Source organism: Arachis hypogaea, chromosome 14 (assembly GCF_003086295.3).
Source record: "Arachis hypogaea cultivar Tifrunner chromosome 14, arahy.Tifrunner.gnm2.J5K5, whole genome shotgun sequence".
Lineage (NCBI taxonomy): Eukaryota > Viridiplantae > Streptophyta > Magnoliopsida > Fabales > Fabaceae > Arachis > Arachis hypogaea.
The window spans coordinates 126,517,618-126,531,330 of record NC_092049.1 but is presented as its reverse complement, the minus strand read 5'-3'; the positions used below and the strand labels follow the sequence as shown (position 1 = coordinate 126,531,330).

At 38.4% G+C, this 13,713-nt stretch overlaps 1 protein-coding gene and 1 pseudogene across 1 annotated transcript; both read left to right on the top strand.

The window, feature by feature from the left end:
- The first annotated feature begins 1,856 nt into the window (after positions 1-1,856).
- LOC112740604 (receptor-like protein kinase THESEUS 1) lies at positions 1,857-3,779 on the top strand (annotated as a pseudogene).
- Positions 3,780-8,371: 4,592 nt separating this feature from the next.
- Positions 8,372-10,424, top strand: LOC140178726 (uncharacterized). The gene is made up of 4 exons (XM_072215957.1): positions 8,372-8,595; positions 8,984-9,338; positions 9,408-9,602; positions 9,840-10,424. Exons 1-4 carry the CDS (start codon positions 8,372-8,374, stop codon positions 10,422-10,424), a joined length of 1,359 nt encoding a protein of 452 aa, XP_072072058.1.
- The last annotated feature ends 3,289 nt before the right edge of the window (positions 10,425-13,713 follow it).

The following is a 13,713-nucleotide window of genomic DNA, read 5'->3' as shown; positions in this document are numbered from 1 at the left end:
AGATAGAATTCAACGAATGCACATATGTTTTTTCTATGAATCCATGGTCAATCAAGTGTGACAATAGTCTTCAAAATTTTCATTCAGTCTAGCTATCGCAGTATATGTGTGGACACATGGCATGCCTAAAACAGTTTACATCCAATCAGAATTTGTTCCAACCTAAAATGTATGTCTAACACAGTTATTTCAACCAAAACACAATACCTACAATTTATAGTGGTGGTTGGAATGGACTTCTCATGTTTATTGGATTTTACTTTAGAAGAATATGGTCTCGAAAGAGGCATTGATGTGGACTGGACTGGAGGTGCAGAAGCGGTGGACTGAGCTATAGGCTTTGAGGTGGTCTGGGTTGGAGGTGGATTGGGCTAGAAGCTTTCAGGTGGGTTGGACTGAAGGTGCAGAGGTGGGCTGAGCTGGAGGTGGGCTGAGCTGGAGGTACAGAGGTAGTCTTGGTTGGAGGCTTTGAGGTGGGTTGGGCTGGAGGTACAAAGGTGGGCTGGACTGGAGGTGTAGAGATGGGCTGGCTTGGGGCGTTGGATGTGGGCTCCTCAGAGAATGTGGTCATTGTTGGCAGGGGTGTGGAAGTATTTTGTTCAAAAAGTGTGTTTGAGATACATTGAAAAAAAAAAAACTCAATGATAATTTCAAAAAACAGAGCATAATAGCTGAACTTACTTCAAACACCAAACAACTAGACAGAGCATCATTATTTTTTAAACCACAAAGTTTTTAAATAAAAGTAATAACACACACATAATAATATTTATCCAATTATGATAAAAGATACAAATGACATTTTTTTCAGCAACGAAAACAAAAAACAAACCCTAACATCACTTAAATGCAATAACTTACAATACTCTAGATATAGACAACAGATTGCATAAAAAAATACAATGCAAAATACAAACCAAAACAAAAGTCAAGAACAGAGTATCAAGAAATTAAAAAAAAAAAAAACTTCATTTCCTAATCTGATTTTCGTCCTTTGTTTTTGCGCTAATGCTACTTGTTCAACAACTTTGCCTAACAATCCAATACAGGACGAATGTTACTCACACTTCTGATTCTCCTTTCTCAAAGTCAAACATGCGATAAGAACAAAAACGTAGAAAAGAAGAATAGAAGAAAAAGAGAAGGAAGAAGAAAGGTCAAGTTACGTCTGTGTGTTCATCTATAGGTTGACCCAACTTTTTTAACCCAACCAAGCCCTTAAACGACGTCGCATTTAGTAAACATTGGGTGGGAATAGAAAACGACGTCATTTTAGGCATTCCTACTTGACAACTTAGTGTACTACATCGAATTTCCGTTAACAGAGATAACTCTAGGAACGAACGTGAGTCACAATCCAATATTTGGAGTCTTAATTAGATAACTTGAAAATTTGGGGGTCGAAATTGAGGCCGAGTAAAAATTTCAGGGGTCAAAATGAATTTTAACTCGGATAATTATTCTTTAAAGTTTAAACAATAACTTTTATTTAATTATAAAATTGATAACTTCAATTAATTACAATTATAAATTGACAACATGGTGTTTTTCTAATTGTTTTTAAAAAACTTATATATAAAAAAGGTCAATTTTGGTGTGTAAACTTTCTATGTTACGCATGGTTTAAGAAAAAGTAGCATCTAAAGAGTATAATGTGGATAGTTTAATGATAAACAAGTTTTGACTCCAAGACCAAAAATAAATGTAAAGAATAATAGTGGAAGTTAGGTACACAGAAAACGCCAAGATATGAAAGACAATGCCGACCATGGTAAATTTACAACTGAATTAAGCTAGTAAGCGACCTTGGATGAGCCATTGCATTCTTGGACTGCAGCATCAAGGTAGGTAGGAGCTACATGAAGCTTTGTCTCTGCAATAACCTTCGGGATATTTTCTATTCATAACCTATATATTTAATAAGTTCATTTATGTTGAATTGTTGATCCAATAATCAATTTGGAGTTTATGAATTAGTTCCTTCATCCCCTTCCCTTATGCTTTATTAATGAAGAAAACAAGATGATTCAGCCAAGCAAAAATAATATTCTATATACCACTTTAATGAACTATGATTTAATAAGTTACTTGATAGATTAGTCTGGAAAAAATAGCAAGGTGTTTATAGATTCTCAATGAAACTAAACTCTATCTTATTTTATTTACTTCATGATAATGTCAATAGGAAGTTCATCTGTTTCTGCATTTTCAGTTTCAACTTTGCTGAGAAAATTGAAGCTTATATTTATTTATTTCTTAAAAATTTATGATATGATAAGATGCAGATGCAAATAAGTGTGTCACCTCTTGGATTTATTGCTAGTTGAAGACTTTCCTCATTCATATTATTACAAATTATATCCCTTGTATTCATGGAAATGCAAGTCAGAAATGGGGATAATGCTTGGTAAATATTTGAGTTTCTGCCATTTAGAGCATGCAAGTTCATCTAAGAAGCCGTATCCATCAATAATTAAAGAGCTATGCCCTCAGTTTTCTCTTGAAGATCTTAGGAAATCAATCAACAACTTTGATGCAAACCATTTAACTGAAATATCAGCATATAATAGAGTATACAAATGTTGTATCAAACATAATGGTGCAAGTGATTTCACAGTGGCATTGAAGAGGTTGAATCGCAAAACCGACCTATGGAAGTTCAAGAAGGAAATTGAGTTCCACTTCCAATAGGATTATTCTGCAACCACAAAGATGAGAAGATTCTTGTGTACGAACACATGTCCCTCTCTATGATTACCTATGTTCCAAGAATATAGAAAAATTGTCATGGAAGAAAATGTTAGAAATATGCATTGGAGCAGCAAAAGGACTACACTATCTTCACACAGGAACCAAGTGCCCTATCTTTCTCTGTGACATGAAGCCTCATAACATTCTTTTGGACAAGAACATGGTACCTAAACTCTCACATCTTGGATTTTCATTGCAGGGGCCACCTTTGAATTCAAAGCCAAAATCAGTAAAGTTGACAAGGTTATGAGTAACTATATTTACTTTATGCTCAAAGTTGTTTGCTAATAACTTCATCAAATGAATAACTTAATGCTTCCATTGATTGCTATAGGTTTAGCTGGTTACATAGCACCTGAGCATGTCCTAACCAGAATCTTCACAGATAAATGTGATGTTTATTCATTTGGTATGGTCCTAATAGAAGTTGTATCCACTACTTACAAGCACACCATCTTTGACAAAATCATTATGTTGGAGAGCTCATCAGATTTGTCTCTAGATCCATTTGATTTAATGAATCCATTTGTGGATATATCTGAAATGTTGGAGAGATTCTCAGTTGATGAGATTATTGATCCAATTCTGATGAGAAAGATAGCACCAGAATGTTTGGCAGTATTCATAGATGTCACAAAAAGATGCTTGAGCAGAGAAGCAAATGAAAGACCAAATATAGGTGAAGTAGATCTTGAACTGGAGCTAGCACTAGCACTGCAAGAGGAGGCCGATGACCGGAATCATGGTGGTGGCTGGTGAACATAATTTTTCTGTCCACTTTTCTGCAGAAAACCTCTGTAAACAGTAAACACACCTTGTCCAGTTCTCAAAGACTCATTGAAGTTGCATGTTGCTGATTGTTTCTCAGCAAATGAAAATTTGTGACAAATTATTGTATGGTGGTTGAAGGTTGTTTTGTTCTCCTTGGCCTTGGATTACACCACAAGCAAAACAACCCATTATTTGTGCTGTGTTTTTTCAAAAGCTTAAGCTAATAGAAGGAGATATGTATGCTTATATTTCTAACACATAAACTACCTTTAATTACAATTTACATTACAAATAGTAGTATTGCTAGCTTTCAAGATTAATTGCTTCCCCGGTGCATTGTTTATTTACTACAATTTACATTAGCCGGTGGATTGACTTGACCCGGGTCTACATGTTGAGAATTACTATACGTACAAAGTTTTTCTTAGGTCTGCTTAATTGATGGAGAGCCATATAGTATCATAAAATGTTTCTGACCAACAATATCTCATAGTTTAACAAGGAAATCGATCATCGTTTTCTGTGTCTTCCTCAGATTTTGGTGAGAGTTCAATCACACAAAATATGAACTTTTTAGTTATATTTATATCTGTCTTTGTTAGGCATACCAAATTCTGCTAGCATAGATTATTGTGATGGCTTATTTTCAATAATGATATTCTGACATGCTTGCTATGTCATTCTCCTAATACAGAGTGATATGATTATTTGGGTGAGAAAAAGGAACTGACATAGTGACATGTATCAAAATAGACATATGATGAGTGATTCTAAATCTTAAGCCATCATGGAAGGGATTTAGTATTTAACGCTACGCTAGAAGTATGAAATACTCATCTCATATCTATTTATAATTTATTAAAATCTTTTATTTCTACTTCTTATGTACTTTATTATTATAGCTTAAGATTCTTTTTCATTTTTCTTCTTACTCTCATGACATTTATTTTTCTTTAGGTTATTCTGTAATTCTCTTAATAATATAGTAGTTAGTATAATAAAATTGCCGGCAAAAGCAATTCTGATGACCAAGGTCTTTTTATAACAAATACATGTATCATTCATTCATCATACTATCATAGTACTGCAAGTAGCGAATAATATATTCCACCAACTATTTCATGATTGAGCACGAAACATGGCAGCATATGCTTTACCTCCTTCCTTCATTATTCACTGCTTCTTTGATTTGAAATGCTATATAGCAATTAGCACATCATGACCGATGATGGTTGTGGGCTTCGTCATCCTTATCAGAAGGAGGCATGTATGATGTTTTTCTGAACTTTAGAGGCATGAAGAAAACAGAGAAGGCAAAGACAAGGCGGAAGCGTCGAAGTTGGCTTTATCTACACTTTGCGGGCTAAAGTGGACAACACATTGTTGAAGGGAGATCAATGAGTTCTTTTTAATTAATTATTTAAGAAAAAGTAGGAGGAGCCAATGGAATATTTGTACGATGCGTAGAATGGAGGTTTAGAGAGTATTAGAGATATAACCATTAGTGTTACCTTTTTTCATCAGCGTAAGCCTCTTGGATGAGTAGTATCCTTTTATCCGGATGGTTATTCTGAATATTATGGGTGATGTTCATTTTGTTATCTAATTATTGATAGAGAAAATATAGAGAAATGATGATCATTGTGAATAATATGAACAATAAATAAAAAAATAAAATTATAATTAAAAATCAAATTGTCAAGGGATGAACATATTATTATTGTTATTATCTATATTTTTTAATTCTCGATATTTTGAAATTTTAGAATTTATGATTTAATCGAATTAGCGTTATTCAATTTACTACTTATACAACTTATTGACACAAATAATTAATTTAAAATTAAAAAATAAATAAAATATCAAAAAATAAAACTAATAAGAAATAGAAATTAAACTTTTATATTTTAGTTCAAATTTCAAAAAATCTACATTTTTATAAACTTGTGAATTTAAAACGGAACAATAAATAATTTCTAAAATTCATTAAAAATCATTCTTTCACAAATTAAATGATAATTTAATTGATATAGTATTTTAATTATTTCTCAAATTAAATTATATATTATATAAATTTAGTTCGTTATTTTATATTGTATAACTATCCGTATTTTCGATTATGAAAAAATTCAAGTTTTAACTCCTATGCTACTTCGAGGGCTATACTTTATATTAATTTTTTTAACATCAAAAGTCTCGATAATGATTTTTTTTAGATGCTAATAAATCAAAGAATGATTTTTCTCGAATTTGAATTAAAACATAAAATTGAATTTTTATTCTTATTTGTTTTGATTTTTTTATATTTTATTTGAATCCAAATATGAGTATTTTCTTATTGACATTTAGTAGTAAATAGAATCAAGCGGATTCAATTTACTGTATATATGATGCATAAGTAGTAAATCGAATCTGGTTGATTCGATTTACTACTATTATAGCTAAATTGAATCCAATTGATTCGATTTACATAAAGATATTTCAAAACAGGCATGTAACAAAAATTGATTTAGGACATCTGCGTAATTTTAAACTCCATTCAATTTATTAGTGTAAATTAGTTTATTTGTCATAATTCATGATAAAGTTTCTTTATTAATTAGTTGGCAGACATATTTTTTCTAAAATAATAAGTACAAAGATATTAATATTTTGATGTTGTGATTTGTAGTTATGAAACAGGGGTCATAGGCAAGATTGCTGAACAAGTCCGTGGAAAACTTCTAGAGATCAAGCAATTCGAAGTGGTGGAATCACTTTTGAACGTTGAATCTTGTGATACTGTTCGTGTGGTGGGAATTCACGAAGATCTGAGAGGCAAAAGTTACATAACAACATTTGCTTTTGACGGTTAGAATACGAGTCTTACTCGATTTTTGTGAGCAACCTTCCTGCAGACATATCAAAAAGAGAATTATTCCTTTTGTTCAATTGGACAGGACGCATCAATGATATATATTTATCCCAAAAACAGAAGAGTGAAAATATATACATTTTTGCTTTCATTTGATATACGACGAAAGGAGGGGTGTTGAAAGCTATAGTAAAAATGGATCAACTGAGACTGAGAGGGAATGTTATCTTTGTGGGAGAGGCTAGGTACAGAAGAATGTCGAAAACAACGCACATACCTCTGGGACTAAGAGGAGATGACATGCAACACCACAACACTCAGAAGCCGCATAGAGAAGTAGTGCCGAATGATGCTGTGTCAGATGGACGTGCTCTACGAACGGAAAAGGATGAAAAGGACCCGCATGGCAATGGTTGGACGAAGAAGGTAGAAGTTGAAGTAGCTAAGAAAAATTTGGAATGGCTACAACGAAGTCTCGTTGGGGGCACAGCGAAGCCTATTAATTTTGGATCTCTGAAGGAAGTCGTGGCAAAGAACCTACCTAATGTCGTCCAGGTTAGGAAAATGGGAGCATACAAAGCTCTACTGACCTTTTGATAGTGCTGTGCATGCTGAAGAAACGTACACCTTGAACATGAATTGCCTTCTACGTTTGTTCCACAGTGTATGGAGGTGTCAGACCATAGTAAAACTCGTAGGGTGTGGCTTGAATGTTTTGGGGTTTCGTTACACGCATGGTCTGTCGAGACTTTTACCACAATAGGAAGCCAGCGGGGGGAAGTAGTTGGCTGTGCACGAGAGACAGAATTGTGCAATTCATTCACGGCAGGTTGCGTCCAAATTGATAAGTGCTTAATGGACGTCATTCAAGAATGAATTCATATAACGGTGGGTTCTGGGGGCTTTGATGTATTGGTAAAAGAAGTTGGACATGAGGCGTGCAACCTGCAGTGCACAGAGAGCCTGGGTAATGAAGCTATAATAGCCGGTAGAAAGAGGAACTCTGGCAACACAAATTCAAGCTTAGGAGTGGTTATGGTGCAGGGACATCAAGCAGGGCCGATGTCCGAGGCCGCTCAAGACGAAGACATGCTACTACAGGTCAACTGGGAAGGGGAAGGAGACAAGGGTAGAGTGGTAATTCCAGTTGCAATTTTGAATGAATGGTTTAATGGCAGTAATTCTCAAAATCGCTTGAATTTCGAAACGAATCAATCAATTAAGGGCGATAATCAAGGTGTGGCTGAATTTGGGGAAGGGACGGTTATGAGTGATGCGGCTGACTCAGAGAGGACATTGTCTTATGCTTATACTGGGCTGCAAGGGAGATCCAATAAGGGGAAACAAAAAAAGCTCTCCCACAACTCAGATTGGGCCTGCCAAAACAAAAGTGTGGAACAGGAGTAACAATTCCTGCTGGGCCCAGCCTTGAGTGAAGGTAGCGTCGAAGATAATGGACCTGTGCTGGAGAATCCGGGTCGGGCTCTATGCGGTTCGTTAAACAGAAAGGACGAGAAGGTGCGCAGCCATCATAATAGTGTGGTTCTTCTTGAGGATGAGGGCGAATTGCTTGTTGGGACTGGCCGGGGGGAAGTCGGCGGTCTGCAGACGACGGAGGCAGACTGCGCTGCGGCGGAGCTACACGCGCGCGGACCGGTGACAGTGATCAGGTCGGGACTGCTGGGAACGGCTCTGCCTCTGCGCTAGATGGTGGGGCGGAAAGACTTAGAGGGAGTTCCTGTGCTGGGGGTAATGGTGCAACGGGACCGAAGCGGAAGGAGACCGGCAAGCCTGGCGTCTTCAACGGTGAGCCTGGCGCAGATGTGGAGGGAGAAGAGACTAGTGCTGGTAATAGCTCCAAAGGGATAAGCGCGGGTCCAATCTCTGGCGAAGCAATCTGTGCCTGTCCTGATGTGAGTTTGGGTGGAGGCCAAGTTCGGATTCAAAGTGGTCTGAGGTAGAATTCCAGCCAAGAGGAAGGGGTCCTTGGAGGGAATGAATTTGGGTATGGAAGATGGGAATGTGGCGGAGGACAACGACACGCAGCGCTTGAAGCTGGATGAGCAGATGCTGGAGAACCGAAGGACCTGGGAGTTGGCAAAAGAGTCGGGCGTTATGCTGGTCAACGAGGAAGATGACATTATGGCAATATTCCAATCGCAGAACGAAGAAATAGAACGCAAAAGGAAATTAGTGAAGCAGAAGGAAAAACTGAGACGGTACAGATGCAAACATAAAAACAGGTGTGTCAAAAGAATTTTAAATTATTTTTAGCTCTTGGAATGTTAAGGAGTTACGGGGTGATGGTAAAATAAGAATGGTGAAGGAATTAAAGAAAAAACATAGATTAGATATGCTGGGTTTGATTGAGACAAAAAAATAAGTTGTGACCAGTTTTGATGTTGCAAGAATTTGGGGGCAAGTTAGTGCAGGGTGGGCGTTTGTAGGTTCTGATGGTGCAGCGGGTGGCCTGTTGTTAATATGGGATGAATCGGTGTTTAAAGGGAATAATTGTTATAAGGGGGAGAGATAGTTGTGTGTTGACGGGGTCTTGGTAAAGAATAATTACAATTGTGCTATTTTCTTGGTCTATGGTGTACATAATAGAGATGCGAAGATTCAGGTGTGGGAAGAGTTGAGTTACATAGCTAGGTTATGTCAAGTCCCTAGCTGTTACATGGGAGACTTTAATGAAATAGTACATGTAGAAGAAAGGCAAGGTACTGATGTTCTACCTAGGTCGGCAGAAGAATTCAGGAGTTGGATACAAGATATGCATCTAGTGGATCTGCCGCTCATAAATCGCAAGTTCACATGGTTTCGGGGACGCTCCTGCAGTCATATAGATAGAGCTCTGGTTAGCGTGGAGTGGTTGGAAGAGTTTCCTGAGACTCGGATACGCAGCGGACCGAGGGGTTTGTTAGATCACTGTCCTGTCATCTTAGAGTACATGTGGCAGAGGGTAGGTCCAAGGCCATTCCGAAGCCTAGATTCATGGTTTACACATTAAGGCATTCTTAGCTTTGTGAAGGAGGAGTGGAGAGGCTTGGGGGAGATGCAGTTCACAGACAAGTTGAAGGCTTTGACGGTCCCATTAGGGATTTGGCATAAGACTAAATTTGGGGATATGGACAAAAAGATTACGAAGTTTGAGGAAGAAATCAAGAAGATTGATGATTTGGTAAGCAATGGAATGTATGACGGAACGATGGAGGCTAGAAGGAAGGTGCTAGTTACCTGCTGTGAGAGGTGGTATGTCAGAAAAGAAGTCCATTGGAAACAGATGTCCCGATCACGGCATGCAAAAGAGATGGATAAAAATACAAAATACTTTCACAACATAGCTTCAGCAAGATGGCGGAACAATAGGATTGATACACTCTTAATCAACGGTAGACTTGTCAGGAACTAAGCTAGAATAAAGATTGCTATTAAGGACTTCTACAAAGAATTATATCACCAGGATAATTCTCCTATGATGAGCTTCAGAGATGGTCTGGTATGTAGGATAGAGCAGGAAGATTCTGTAAATCTAGAGGTGCTACCGACAGCTGAGGAGATCAGAGAAGATGTGTGGGATTGTGAGTCTTCTAAGGCACCAAGGTGCGACGGGTACAAAATGAATTTTGTCCAGAGGTGTTGGGGTGAGATTGGGCCTGAATTCACGGCTGCAGTGATTGGGTTCTTTCAGACGTCAAGGTTGCCGACAGACTCTAACATCACTTGGGTGGCGTTGGCACCTAAGTTCATCGGGGCCAAGGAGATTAAAGATTTGCGACCCATCAGCATGGTTGGGTGCGTTTACAAGGTTATCTCCAAGGTTTTGGTTAGGAGGATGAGACCAGTGATGCCATCATTAGTAGGAAAAACTCAGAGTGCATTTGTAAGGGGCAGAAAAATACATGATGGGGCACTTATCGCATGTGAAACGGTAAACTGGCTTAAAATGAGAAAAAAGGAGGCAGCAATAATAAAGCTAGATTTCCAAAAGGCATATGATAGAGTCAGATGGAACCTTGTGGACATAGTGTTGCAAAAGATGCAATAGATGGAGATCGTGGGTTATAGAGTGTGTGTCTACAGTATCTATGTCAGTTCTGATAAATGGGTCGCCATCCAAGCCGTTCAAGATGGAAAGAGGTCTGAGACAAGGTGACCCGCTTTCTCCGTTCTTATTTATACTGGTTGTGAATGTTCTACATCGATTGGTGGGAGAGGCGGTTAGGAATGGGCGTATATCACCTTTGTTGATTGGCAGAGATAGTATAGCGCTGTCACATCTTCAGTTTGCTGATGACACAATTTTGTTTTGCCCACCAGAGGAGGACACTATCAAGAATTACAAGCGGCTATTGAGATGCTTTGAGTTGATATCAGGTCTCAGTATTAATTTTGACAAGTCGAGCTTGATTCCAATAAATTGTGATGAACAGTAGATCCAGAATATGTGCCAGTTGTTGGGGTGTAAGGGTGAGTCCCTTCCAATCAAATACCTGGGCATTCCCTTAGGTGCGAATCCGAGGTTGGTGAAAACCTGAAAGCCTATAATATACAAAGTAAAGGAGAAGCTCAGTCTGTGAAAGGCTAAAGTTCTGAATAAAGCTGGGAAGTTGGTGCTGATTAAATTAGTCTTAAATAGTCTGCCTGTGTATTATTTGAGTTTGTTCAAGATGCCGAAAACTGTTGCTGAGAAATTGATTTCACTGCAAAGAAGGTTCCTGTGGAGTAAGGATGATGGTAGTAATGGAATGGCATTAGTAAGATGGGAAGTGGTGCAGGCCTCGAAAAAACTAGGTGGGTTGGGAGTTGGGGATGCTATGGTTCGTAACACAACTATGTTGTTTAAGTGGTGGTGGCGGTTTGCTAAGGAGGATTGCCCATTATAGAAGAAGGTGGTTTGTTCCTGCTATAATCTGAATCCTCATGAGTTGATGTCAACTCAAGAGCTACCTACTAGAGGAGGATCGTAGAAGGATATATGCCAGCTACAAATAACGAATGATCATAATGGATAAGATGGTTACAGGCTTGTCTATGGAGATTGGTGATGGGCGGCGTACACGGTTTTGGGAGGATATTTGGCTGCTTTGTGGGCCTCTAAAAGATCGGTTTCTCAGACTTTTCTCTGTTTCAAACCAATGTGGATTTGTTATAGGGGATTGCGGATTTTGGGACGGGATAGACTGGATTTGGAACTTCCAATGGAGGAGAGAGCTCTTTCAATGGGAGTTAGGACTACTGGGTCAATTACATAAGGCATTGAGACCTATGCAACTAGTAGTTAACAGAGAGGATAGGGTTGTATGGAAATATGATAGACAAGAAGTTTATTCAACTAACTCATTTGTTCAGGTTTTGCAGGAGGCGATACTCACGGAGGAGGTGACAAGCTACAGCTTCACAAAGACCATCTGGAAAGGGTTAGTTCCACCGAGAATAGAAATATTTACATGGTTTATCCTGGTAGGTAGGGTGAATACAAAAGAACGGTTAAGCCAGTTAGGGATCATTAACCAGGAAGATAACGTCTGTGTTCTATGTAATAAATATACGGAACACGTGCACCACTTGTTTCTATGCTGTGAATTTGCTTGGCAGGTGTGGAGTGCTTGGGTATCGATGGTTGGCCAACAATGGTCTATTTCAGGGTCAATGAGAGAACATTTTCTGTGTTGGACAGAGGGGCCAAGGAGGAGGGAGGATAGAGAGCAACGATTGAGATGCTTTTGTGCGGTTGTTTGGAACATCTGGCTAAAGAGGAATAGAAGGATATTTCAGAATAAAAGCAAAGGTGTTAAAGAAATCACTCACATGACTGTGTTGAGCTACAACGAGTGGAAATGTGTGGACCCCTTTAGTTGTTGATAGCAATACCGGAGATGACAAGGGGCTTCTTTTAATGTTACTGTCTTGATTTTAATTTGGTTGTTTTGTTTCTGTTTGACTGCTCCACTGTACTGTGTTGAACTCCTTGCTTTCAAAAAAAAAAAAAAAACAACATTTGCTTTTGAGCTATACTATAGATCAAATATGAATTCAGAGCGGCAAGTTTTGTTGTTGATGTCAGTAAACAGTTAAGGAAAAACACCGCTAATGGCTTGGAAATTGTCCAAAAGGAGCTTCTTTCTGATATGGCCTTAGAGCCCATGCAAGAGTTGCAGTATAAAAGAGTGCTTCTGGTTCTGGAAGGGGTTGATAGTAAAGATCATTTGGAGTTGCTAGAGGGAATGAGAATAGTTGATTGGTTTGGTCCTGGTAGTAGGATTATCATAACAACAGAAAACGAATATATCTTTCAGAATTCTCATGTGATGAATGGTGTTGAGCTTGAGACACATTGCATTCATGAAGGTGATATCATTGGTATTAATAGAAGTGTGAAGGAAAAGAATGTAGTGGAATTTGTCAAAGATTTCATTGATGTAATTAATCAACTGAGGGAAGAAGATTCAATGAGGAGGAATGTTATTTCAATTGTTGGCATGGGCGGGTCAGGCAAGACTACCCTTGCCCGAATTGTCTACGATAGCAATGAGGTGAGGAAGGTATTTCCTTGCCGTGCATGGGCAACTGTTTCCAAAGATTATAGAGAAAAGAAAGTTTTCTCAAGCCTTGTTCGATCTCTGATGTCATCATCCACACATATAACGGAAAACGAACAAGAGTTAAAGTCCAAGGTGAGAATACATTTGAATGAGAAAAGGAGAAAGTATTTGGTAGTGCTGGATGACGTGTGGGACGCTCAGGTGTGGAACAAGCTGAAGGATTATCTTCTCCCAAAACACAATAACGGGAGCAGGATATTGGTGACTACACGAAATGTTAGAGTGGCAAACTATGTAGGGTCAAAGGAACCTCACCATGAACCTAGCCGTTTGAATGGAGAAAAAGGTTGGGCAGCGAAGTGTTTGGTGGAGAAGTGTGTCCTGCTGAGTTAGAGCCTATTGGTAAATCAATTGCCAAGAGTTGCAAGGATTTGCCATTGGCTATTGTTGCAAAGAGGAAGACCTCAGAAACAGAATGGAAAAGTATTGAGAATTTAGTTCCTCATTGGTGTGATGATGATGATATCGACCAGACGAAGAAGATATTGAAGACAAAGGTGAGGGAGTTAATCAGACTATGGATGGCAGAAGGTTTCATACAAGTAAGACAAACCGGAATATCAAAGGCACCACCGCAGCCTGAAGATATTGGTGAGGATTACTTGAAGGCATTAGTGGATCGTAACTTAGTACAAGTGGCAAGAAGGAGTAATGACGGGGAAGGCGTGAAAACATGCCAGATCCACAATCTCTTTCAAGATTTGTGCATATCAGAGAGCAATGGCAACAACA